This window comes from Eubalaena glacialis, chromosome 3, assembly GCF_028564815.1.
Source record: "Eubalaena glacialis isolate mEubGla1 chromosome 3, mEubGla1.1.hap2.+ XY, whole genome shotgun sequence".
NCBI lineage: Eukaryota > Metazoa > Chordata > Mammalia > Artiodactyla > Balaenidae > Eubalaena > Eubalaena glacialis.
The window spans coordinates 185,576,862-185,589,278 of NC_083718.1; the positions used below are offsets into that span (position 1 = coordinate 185,576,862).

The window sequence follows — 12,417 nt, forward strand, 5'->3', positions numbered from 1 at the left end:
TAAAACAGAAACCCGACACTCATGTTTGGAAATACAACAGGTTTCTGTCATTGAAGAAAAATACAAATTCTTACTTCATTTATAGACCCTTTGCTTTTTGGTGTAGATTTCTTCTGAGTCTGAATTTGAAAGCAGTGAACTTGAATCAAAAGTTGCCATGAAAGTTACCTGTTGTCAGTGACTGCAGCAAGACCAGCAATATCTAAGATGGCAGAGCCCTCGGTGGAGCGGGCGGCCAAGGGCTTGCTGGGGTTGTGAGGCACGGAAGAGCCCTCGTGGGCCAGCAGGCCTGTCCCAGTCATCCTCCACAGCTGAGAACGCTTCCCTGGCTCCTGTTGGGCAGAGACAGCGAGAGCCATCATGTGCAGCCACGGCTTCATACAGGGGCTTCAAGAGCTTCACACAGGGCTGAATGAGTTCTCAAGTAGGGACCGTACTAAAAGACACTTTCTGATTATGTCAATGCTTAACTCAAACTTGCACTGCTGTCCATCTCTAGTTGCACTTCGGATAAAATGTGCTAAACTCTTGAACCAAACAACCAAAAATGACAAATAATATAAATTTTTAAAATTTATTTTTTTCATACGCTTAATACTTTCTGAGCAAACCAGTTAGTCGAGGTTCAATCTAATCTCCTCCACTAGCTACACTGCTATGTTAACTGCTATTCCAGATGGCAGCCCTCCAGTGCCCTTACCTAAAAGAGTGATCCAATTATATAAAGTATATATGATATTCCCAGTATTTGGTCTTTGGTTATCCTCATAACTGGCAGACAACCAGAATTTACCAGAGCTCTCCCCCATCCCATGTTTATACGGGAAGCATACTACATTGATGGTTTCCAATTTCCAATTTACTGGGTTTACTATTAAGTGGATTGTATTCAAAAGTTATCCTAGATTTATTGCTATTAATTCTAAATATATTTTCTCTTAGGAGTATTTTATAAGCAGTACTTGAACTTCCAGGTCAATCCATGAAAGTCTGTATAATCCATTATATATAAGAAGTAATAATAATAATAGTAATAATACCTCCTGAATATTTACTATGTGTCAGCCACTGATCAGTGTGAGTTACACATAGTAATTCATTTGATCCTCAAAACAATCCAATGAGGTATATACTATTATTATTCTTACTTAAAATGAAGAAGTCCCAGTGAGATAAAGAAACTTCACCATGGTCACATAACTAGTAGGTGGCAGAGTGAAGGTTTGAACCCCTGCAGTGTGAGTCCAGGGACGACATGCTTATCCACTTGGCCACACTACCTTTCTAACACAATCCCTATAATTCCATTTCAGTAACACCTCACCATTGAGAATACTCTTTCTATGGGAACGTATACTCCAACTAGACCTGTCAGGATCACATTCTGGGTACCACAAACGCATCCACACACCGCCCCGCGATGGAAAGACAGCTTCTGCATCAAAGCTGTCAAAGCTGCATTAAAAGCTAACAAAGTAATATGAATGCTGGAGTTGAATGCCAGGATCTGAAATCCAGCTGCCTCATTTACTAGCTAAGTGACCTTGGATAAGCTACTAAATTTCTCAGAGCTCCTGTTTCCTGATCTGTCAAAGGGGGAAATTAAGCTACCTCTGAGGGTTCTTGTGATAAGTGTAATAAATACAAGGCACTTTCAGCACATACTTGGCACAGGGTTAATGCCTCGATAAATGTTTGCTATGTTATCATGATCACATCCCTTTACACAGCACATTATGTACAGCATCCTAGTTGATCCCTCTCACAAACCTGGGAGATCAGTGGGAAAATGAGGCTCAGGTAGGAATGTGAAACACCAGATATCATCATCTTTAAGTGGCAAAGCCAGAACTCAAATCTAGAAGATATGATGCTCTTTCTTTTTTTTTTTTTTTATTTTTATTTTACGTTGGAGCATAGTTGATTAACAATGTTGTGTTAGTTTCAGGTGTACAGAGAATTGAGCAGAGTTCCCTGTGCTATACAGCAGGTCCTTGTTGGTTATCTATTTTCTTTCTTTCTTTATTTTTTCTCTATTTTAAATATAGCAGTGTGATGATGCTCTTTCTACTGGGTGCTAATGCCTCCTATATCTGTGAAAAGAGATGAAACTGAGCTGCACCTCTCCACCCGCAATCCCCACATGCTTACTTCTCTGTTCACAGTAAGAGAATACATCTATCCCTAGCAACAAAACCACATGGAAAAGCATCTCAGTCTTCCCGGAGGTGTTCCAGATCGGGAATCAAAGCACAGATGCCCCGGTGACATCAAGTTTTCATACATGGATCCTCTGCTGCCTGCCCGTATGTGCAGGCTCACCATCACTGGAAGCTACCCAAACCTCCATTTAAAAACCCAAGATCCACCATTCTCCTTCCAGTTCCCTTCCCCTGCCCCCTTGCCTCAAAATTTAGTCCTAAAACCTTGAGGTGAGACTGAGGGAGGGAGAAGGCCATGGGGGCTGTGTGAGGGTAGGTGGGTATATTGTGGTGGCCTGGCCCAGAGGGGGACGTTGAAACCCAAGGTGGGTGCTGATCCCTATCGAGGGGCTGGGGAGGCGAGCCTAGTGTGGGTTGTCAGAGACAAAGACAGGTGAGGAGGGAGCTCCTGCAGGGGGTGGGGTTGGAAGGGGAGCTGCCCAGCATGTGGAGATCAGGGCCCACGCCAGGTAACAGCGTTGTGTCCACACTCGGGGGCGGGGAGGGGGGACACAACTGTGATGAGAGAACATGGGTTACATTCATGGGAACTGATCAAATTAATAAATACATTCTTAGTGTGGGACAAGGGAGTTACAAATATGAAAAGGGAAAAAATTAGAATGAGCTTTGTGATGCTGGACTAGAATTAGAACTATTAGTGTGAACTGCTGGTTCTTAACACACAGAGACAGAGAAATCTGTTGAATATATAAATACACATATAAGATATATGTATGCATATGCACATATGTTATGTATATAAGCAGATATAGTATGTGCCGTGTGTGTGCATATATACGTCATGTATACATAAAATCGCTAGGTCTGTCCCTTGAGAGAGTCTGGGAACAGTGACACCACAACAGCAACAAGTGTACATATCTTAAGTTTCTAAATTCCATTCTCTGATAAAAGGAATCAGGGCTCCTTAAAGAAGTGGCAAATTCCGGGAATGCTGCAGGGAAAGTACAAAATGAGCCCAAAATAACTTGCTGTGTCAGAAAGTATGAAAGTGCTCAAGGCATGAGGGGGCATATGTCAAAAGGACACAGAAGGTTAAAGGCACTCCCACTGGCCAAATATGAGAACTGAGGATAAAAATAAATCCTGACAGTAACAGATAACACACTGAATAAAACAGGGAGCCATGGGGACATACATAAAGCTACAGACTGAACTGTGCCTTTGCAAACTCCTTATGCTGAAGACCTAACCCGCAGTTGTGATGAAAATGGGGCCTTTGGGTAATAATTAGGCTTAGATGAGGTCATGAGGGTGGGGGTCTCCTGATGGGATCAGTGTCCTTAAGACACCAAAGGGCTTGCTTTCTCTTCTCCCCTCACCCCTGACCCCACTCTTCCTCTGCCATCTGAGGACACGGTAAGAAGGCTGCAGTCCACAAACCAAAAGAAGGGACCCCTCCGGGAACCGACTCGGCCGGCACCCTGATCTTGGACCTCCCAGCTTCCAGAACTGCGAGAAATAAATTCTCATTGTTTAGTCTATAGTATTTTGTTCTGGAAGTCCAAGCTAATACACATGCATGCATGCATACACACATACACAGAAAACTTGATGAGGAACAGGATATTTACAGAGTCTCAAAGCACCTCTCCACAAAATATTTACTAAATACAAGGGAAAAGAGAAACTTCCTTCACAGTGGAGCAGGCTGGCAGACGGCACCTGAGGCAAGTGCTAGCGTTAACATCACCAGCAACAGGGCAAACCCACTTTACAGAATGTCTACCGGCTTTTCTGTAAATCTGAGACTCTTTCAAAACAGAAAGTAAAAAAAAAATCCCCCAAAACAAACAAACAAAAACCTAAGAGGTCAACCTTCCACTCTTGGTTTCTAATTCAAGCACACAGGTCCATTTCCTAGTGCCAATTCAAAGAACACTGCCTAGTTTCAGATGTCAATGTAACTCACTCATCACCTTCCCTCCCATTTACCGGTTTTCATCCTCATCAAGTGAAATGACAACTGTGAAAGTGTGCAAATTATAAAATTTTATTTAAAGTATTTTTTGCTACTTAATTTAAAAACATCTGTTTTTGTCTACTTAGCAGACACCTCGCCCTTGGAACTCACATGCATATTTATTATTAGTGTTTTGCTGACCACACCTGGTGATCATACTCCACTTGATACATCATCTTTCTCTTGAGTTGGTTTTCATTCACTCTAACATCCTCATTAACTTGAACATTTCTTTGAAGGTCATCTGCATCATTTCCAAGGGCTCTTCTATTTTTTTCCCAATTCCTTGATTTTTGTCAGACTCCTTTATTTTTAGATTATTGCCTTTCAAAATTTCCTTTTTCAAAATGTTCAATAAAGTCTAGAAAATTGTTTACTTTCAATTACTACATCTCATGGTCTCTTTACTCATCACCATTCCCAAACCTTATTTCTAAAATGTATCTAACACATAAACACAGTCTTATATAAAAGAATGTGATAACATTTTAAGCAAATTTGAATTATGTGACTTTCAACTGGTATGATATAAAAACACATGTAGAAGTACTGGTTGATTGATAGATGGATGAACCTTGAAAACATTAGGATAACTGAAAGAAGCCCTTCATTAAAGACCACTCGTATATTGACAGAAGTCCAGAACAGAGGCGTCTACAGTGACAGAAAGTAGATTAACGACTGCTTAGGGCTGGGAAGTAAGGAGAATGCGGGGGTGATAGATAAAGGATACAGGGTTCTTTCTTGACGTGATGAAAATGTTCTAAAATTGAGTGTGGTTAGAGTAGTACTTACTGTGGATACATTAAAACCCAATGAATTGTATACTTTAAATGGGTGATTTGTATGGTATATGAATTATATCTCTATAAAGCTGTTAAAAATATAAAACTGAATTGGAAACACATGTATTAAAGTTTCATTTGATGTGCAAAATTTGAAATAATTTGAATCTATCCCCCATGAAAAATGTGGTAAGAGTTGTACAACCTCAAAGCCAAATGAGTCATAAACCACCTACATCACTGCCACACATGATAGCACTTTAGTTGATTAAAGGGCATCCTCTGTCAGCATTAGGGCCATTTAGGTTGGAAACACACACCCTCTGTCAGGGTTGTTTTTGGATTATATGATTTATAGTATGCAAAATTTTCCAGAACACACCCCTCAGGTAAACGGTTTCAAATAATTATAGCTGGTGATCTTCCTCCTCTTAAAGTGGTTTCTGCACCTCTGTGTTCTCAAACAACATTCATTTTGAAGTCTGAACTATTTATTACCAGTCTTTCTGTCAGTCACAATATTTCTGGTCAAACTTTACTCTTTCTCTCAATATCTAGGTCTATTAGCATAATCATTTCATAAACTAACTTGAAAAGAATGTTGGCATAAAAAGGGAAAAAACTGTCAGTGTGATGATTTTTCCACTGAGTTTGGGGAAAAGTAGATTAGGGGAGTGTTACAACAGAAAAAGAGTAATGAAAACGACAAATCACAAATTTGAAAAAAAATAAATTCAAGAATTAAGTTCTTCGAAAAGGTATCAAAGATGAGAAGGGCTTGGAATTCCTAGAGCAGGCGTCATGGGACAGTGGGGAGAACAACTGGAGCAGTCAGGATGCCCAAGTTCCATCTGAGCATGGGCCTAGGTCTCTGCTTGCTCATCTGCAAAACGAGAGGGTGGACCACGTGGCCCCTGTCCCTTCCAGGGCTAAAAATCTTTTCTTCTAAACTCCAAGTTCTAAGCTCTCTTACCTTCTTCTTTAAAATGACTCTCTGTGTCTTTGGTGAGACATCCAAGACGAGCTCTGCACAGGTAATGGCTCTGTTGGAAGCCACAGGCCGTCCTGTCCCCTCCTGTAAACTAGAATTGAAAGAACAGTAACAATCATAATACACACACACACGTATACACGTGGACTCACACGCGTATTCATGTACTCCTAAGCAAACGGCTAAACCTCCACCATAAAGAAGATAATTCTTTTTTAATCATAGAAGAAAAAGTCTGACTCAAGCTGCAGAAAGATCAAGGTTGTGCTGTTTTCCTGCACAGTTCAAAGATGCATTTGTCAGAAGACATACTCTGACATTTCCCCTCTCCTGATAATTTCAGTGGCTTAAAATTCAGACATAAAAGGATGACTATATATCTTTAGAGACCAAAAAACAAAAACTAATCCAGACATTCCAAGGGTCCAAGAATTAGTTCTACTGTTTGCCAGAAAGATGATCAGAATCATTGCGTCCCCATGTCTTAGCAAGAAACCAGAAGTCCCTTTAGGATGAAAAGAAAACAAAGGGTTCATAATCACCTTCCTCCAATTCCACCTTGTTGTGTTCCTCTGTGGCTTAAGAATACTAAGCTTTATGGAATGTTGCAGCCTAACTACACTTCAGGGTATTTCAATGAGATTCTATTTAGATTATCCTCCTGTTTCCACTAATCTCTATCATCAAAAAAGGGACTGAAAAATTCCGAGTTAAAAACCAGTTTTCATGATACCAAAAGCACAAGTGACCAAAAAAATTTTGACTTCAACAACATTAAAAACTTTTGTCCTTCCAAAAGACATTACCAAGAAAGTAAAAAGACAATCCACGGAATGGGAGAAGATATTTGCAAATCATATATCTGATATGGGATTTGTATCCATATTATATAAGGAGCTTTAAAATTCAACAATAAAAAGGCAAAAAAATTTAATTTAAAAATGGGCCAAGGGGGCTTCCCTGGTGGCACAGTGGTTGAGAATCTGCCTGCCAATGCAGGGGACACGGGTTCGAGCCCTGGTCTGGGAAGATCCCACATGCCGCGGAGCAACTAGGCCCGTGAGCCACAGCTGCTGAGCCTGCGCGTCTGGAGCCCGTGCTCCGCAACAAGAGAGGCCGCGACAGTGAAAGGCCCGTGCACCGCAATGAAGAGTGGCCCCCGCTCGCCGCAACTAGAGAAAGCCCTCACACAGAAACGAAGACCCAACACAGCTAAAAATAAATAAATAAATAAATAATTTTTTAAAAAAAATTCAATGTTGTAATTCTTGAATTTCTAATTTAAAAAAAAAAAAAAAGTTACCAACCACTGAAGTCTCTCTCCTTGAAGAAATCAGGTATATAGAAAAAAAGGAGCCTCAGAAAAAAAACTTAAAAAAAAAAAAAAAAATGGGCCAAGGATTTGAATAGACATTTCCCCGAAGATATACAAATAGGGAATTCCCTGGCAGTCCAGTGGTTAGGAGCCACAGCTTTCAACGCCGTGGCCGGGGCGGCCCGGGTTCGATACCTGGTTGGGGAACTAAGATCCCGCAAGCTGTGCCGACATGGTCAAAAAACAAACAAACAAACAAAAAGATACACAAATGGGAATAAGCACATGATAAGGTCTTCAATATCATTAATTATTATGTAAATGCAAATCAAAACCACAATGAGATAACATTACCTATTCAGTAGAATTACTACAATCAAAAAAAAGTGGAAAATGGGGCTTCCCTGGTGGCACAGTGGTTAAGAATCCGCCTGCCAATGCAGGGGACACGGGTTCGAGCCCTGGTCCAGGAAGATCCCACATGCCGCAGAGCAACTGAGCCTGTGCGTCACAACTGCTAAGCCTGCGAGCCACAACTACTGAGCCCACGTGCCACAACTACTGAGCCCACATGCCACAACTACTGAAGCCCGCGCTCCTAGAGCCCGTGCTCCGCAGCAAGAGAAGCCACCGCAATGAGAAGCCTGCACACCGCAACGAAGAGTAGCCCCTGCTCGCCGCAACTAGAGAAAGCCCGCACGTAGCAACGAATACCCAACACAGCCAAAAATAAATAAATAAAATAAATTAAAAAAACATTAAAAAAAAATTTTTTTTTTTAAGTGGAAAACAACAAGCACTGCTGAGAATGTAGAGAAACAGGAACCCTTACACATTACTGGTGGGACATAAAATGATTCAGCTCCTGCGGAAAATAGTATAGCAGTTCCTCAAAAAGGTAAACACAGAATTACCATAGAACCCAGCAATTCCACTCCTAGGTATATATGCAAAAGAATTAAAAATAAGTACTTAAACAAGTACATGTATGGGCATACTGATAGCACTGTTCACAACAGCCAAAAGGTAGAGACAACACAAATGTCCATCAAAGGAAGAACGGACAAACAAAATGTGGTACAGACACACGATGGAATATTACTCAGCCATAACAGGAGTGAAACAGTGATACATGCTACAGTGTGGATGAACCTTGAAAACATTATGCTAAGTGAAAGAAGCCAGACACAAAAGGTCACATATTTTACGATAATTTATGTGAAATATCTGAAATACGTAAATCCTTAGAGACAGAAAGCAGATTGGTGGTTTCCAGGGGCTGGGAGAAGAGATTTAATGGGGGAGTCACTACTTAATGGGTTCGGGGTGATGAAAACATTTTGGAACTAGACAGAGGTGGTGGCTGTACAATATCACGAATACACTAAATGCCACTGAACTGATCACTTTAAAATGGTTAATTTTATGGTATATGAACTTCACCTCAATTTAAAATAGAACAAAACAAAACAAAACTAGTCTCCTTCCTCATCATTAGGTCTCACCAAAAATGCGAAGAAATAGGATCTACTGCACTTCAAAATAGGGTTCAACCTCTTAGCACACTAAGATTCCCAGGAACTTCTCTTCTTCTCTATCCATATCCGTTCAACCCATTAAACTCTAATTCTCCATTAGGATTCTTCAGTTAAACAGCTTAGTAACTATTGGAATTTAACATAAGAAAGTAAAGAGAAAAACATGAATAGCAACCAGATTAAGGACTGGTTTTTCAGGCACTAAAACCTTAAGCATATCATACTGTTGAGTGCCATAATCTTTAAAAAGAAAGAAACACACATGATTGACTTAATTAAAACAAGATAAGCATCTCAGCACCATCATTATCAAAAGAGAACTGTAATAAACAAGGAAAAGAAGGGCTATTCTAAGCAAAGATGCCTATTCAATTCATTATTAGTGAAATCTGGAGTCTAGGTAGCTGAGAGAGACACTGCACAGACTCAGAGATGATTTTGTGGGTCTCAGGTACATACAAAAATATTTCATGAGCAAAATTATTCAGAACATTTTGGAAAGAAATATGACTTTAAATGCCCTGTTCACCAGGAGACTTATATTTGGAATGCTAAAGATTAGGCTATCTTCCCAGTTTCTTCAACTTTAATATTGGCCCTGTTAACCAGCACAGAAACAAACTATATTTATGTGTTGGTGGAATGACTACTTTTGAAAGCCTAACATTTTGAATCTCTACGTACCTATCTCTGTACCAATCTAACAGAATTAGAATAAGCTCACTATTCCTCACCTGACTTTTCTTTCTAAATACAACTAACTAGTCAGACAACAGTGAAGATTATAATTCTAAGGCAACTGGAATTACTGTCAAGTTAAACTCCTCTGCTTGCCTTTATGTGATTATTAAAAAGACCTTTAAGTGTCTGCTTAATCAGAATTCTCAACGGAAGAGGAGAGTCAGAACGGTGACTTGAATAATTATGGATGAAGATTAGTCAGTTTCAAATGAGAAAAGAGGTAAAACAAAAAATGGCAAGAAGTTTAAAGCAAGAGAAATTTAAGACATTATAATAACAATGCCTTAAGGGAGGTGTTAGATACTAGAATGGATTATTGGGGATGGATTATTAAAAAGAGAAGAGTCTTGCCTTTTTGGATAAATTTTACTCTACTCAGAAGACAAGGGTTTAGACTAAAGACCTCTCAAGATAGAGCCTGAGCCTAGGATTTGGTAAAGAATGGAAGGAATCTTTGTTCATCCCTTAGCCTCCTGAGAACTGCTTAAAATTTAAAACCGGTTAATAATTAGAGTTTTCTGCTTTACGAACAGTAATTTAACTCAGAATTACCCAGAGAACGTATATGTAGCAGCAATGTAAATGAAATTTTCATAATAAAGCTGTCGGTTATCCTGGAAATCATTCATGTTGCAGTTGATCTCAGAGGAACCTGCCCCTTTAACAGTCAGAGTGATAAAAGGCAGCAGGGTGGGTTCGTCCCAGGCATAATCCAAGGAAGTCATGGGCTTCACTTCAGTTCGGAGCCTGGGTTCAGCAACGCCATGCTGAGTGAAGACAACCGGGACCTACAGTAACGGCAGAGAGGATAAAGAGGACTTTCATTCAGAGCGGTGGTATTGGAAAGTGATCAGTGCCTCCTAGGTTTAAGTCCCAGATCCTTCCCAAATGAATCCTACACAGCATATAACCACAAGTGAGGATCATCATCTGGCCTCTTCAAATGCCTTTCTAATCATCTTCAAAATTGCAAAAAGCCCACCAATTAGACATGGGCCACAGCCTGTTGGGTAAAGGGTTTTGAGAAGCTTTGCCATGCCAAATACCTAGAGGAAGCTTCTCTGTCCTTTCAATGACATCTAGTCTACCCTCAACCCTCTGGGATACACTTTGAACAAAAATTTTGGAATTCAGCTATGGAAAGTCACATATTTTAAGATGTAAGGCATAATTTAAAATAGAATCTAATGATTTCCATCTTGGCTTTACTTGGAAGATTCATAAAAGAGCTCACTGTAACTAAGCAACAGTAGAAATGCCCACCCATTCTACCGGGCATTTGTCAATCTGATTCTGATTCCTCTCTCTCTGTTTATATGGAAATGTCTATAGAGGGCACCATGCCAACCAAACCATCTAGTCAAAATAAGTTCTGGGGACTGAGAAGTCACTTCTGGACAAGGCTGCCCAGCAATCAAAATAACCAGCAGAAACCACCTCCCAATGGTAAGATTTCTAAGATCCTGTATAGCTTCTTTTGAACCCAAGCTTAAAATGTACTTCATCATTATCTTAAGGGCAGTACATATTCCACTTTCCCGCATATGAAACAGCCAAACTGGCTCTCAGCTCCCCTTGATACCTTAGAAAAGTTGTCAATTCGGAAAGGAGGGGGTAACTGATCTGTATCACTAAAGGAGATCCTATAGGTAGCTCCTCGAAGAGTAATTTCCACACGCAGGAAGAAGCATTTTCCCAGAGTGTCTCTGCAGTAAAAGGAAACAAAAGAGGCTGCGTAAAATGGAGGGAACAAGTTCCAGTTCACATTCTCCTCATACTTCTCATGATCACCACTGTGTGCTCTCTGCTCACATTGAAAAAGTAGAAACTGACAGTACAATCACACAGTACAAAAGAATTCATTCAAGCAACTTTGAACAGCACGCCGTAACTGTGTGAGATCTACAAATTTTACTTAGGGTTTGTTTTGGGTCCTAGCGTCAGTGCAGCAAATGAGTAAATATTGGTTGAACTACATAAAATTGTTAATATTAGACTACTTTTGACCTAGAAACGAGGAATTTCACATGGTTCAAACTAATATATTGATGTTATTGATAAACAGGGTTTGCATTGTAGGATGAGGGAAGGTGAGGAAGAATCCTGTGGAGTGGAGGTACCAGTATGTGATCATAATTTACGTGGGTGTTGTGGGGGTGTGTGTGTATGTGTGTGTGTACTTAAATACAGATAAACCACTGGAGAGAATGGAAAGAAAGCTCTTCCTTAGGGAATAATATCAGTTAATAAATGTAGAAGAAATGAGAGAACAAGAAAATCACCATTTTGCAACCACCAATGTAATAACTGATTCAGGTAAGAACCATCAAACCATTGAGTGAAAGGTTTTGGGGAAACAGAACATACACACAGTCTCAAATTATCCCCCCAATGGACTAGTCCTGTTTACAAAGAAGAAAAGGTAACTTCACAATACAGAGACCTGGTGGACACCACCTAAACCAAATGATGATCGAATTTAGCAACATCAATAATGGGACCAACAGACATCACAGGCCTCCGGATGTGATGCAGTGGGAAACACGTACCACCGCAGAAGTAGTATTCTTACCAAAAATGTCTGGCCCAAATTGTTCTTTTTTCTTTTTTGGCCCGAATTTATATATAGAAAACCATCAGAAAAATCCAGAAAATAAAACATTCTACCAGACACCGGCTTGGACTCCAAAAATGTCAATGTCAATAAAGACAAAAAGGGAAAAGTGAGACTATGACTATTCTAGATTAAAGGAGATGAGATATACCAGCCAAATAAAATGCATGATCCTTCACTGGATCCTAGATCTGGGGAGGAGGGTTGCTATGAAGGACATTTCAGAGGACTATTTATCTAAAAAC

The 12,417-nt window shown here is 40.0% G+C and overlaps 1 protein-coding gene across 5 annotated transcripts in view; it reads right to left on the reverse strand.

Moving 5' to 3' along the window:
* Positions 1–12,417, reverse strand: part of VPS13D (vacuolar protein sorting 13 homolog D) — a 241,012-nt gene that overhangs the window by 114,396 nt on the left and 114,199 nt on the right. For all 5 annotated transcript variants that reach the window (XM_061184936.1, XM_061184937.1, XM_061184935.1 and 2 more), the window contains 4 exons: positions 11,141–11,264; positions 10,111–10,346; positions 5,947–6,055; positions 169–332 (listed from right to left, as the gene is read on the reverse strand). In XM_061184936.1, the coding sequence (XP_061040919.1) occupies positions 169–332; positions 5,947–6,055; positions 10,111–10,346; positions 11,141–11,264 (633 nt within the window). The remainder of the gene's footprint in view (positions 1–168; positions 333–5,946; positions 6,056–10,110; positions 10,347–11,140; positions 11,265–12,417) is intronic.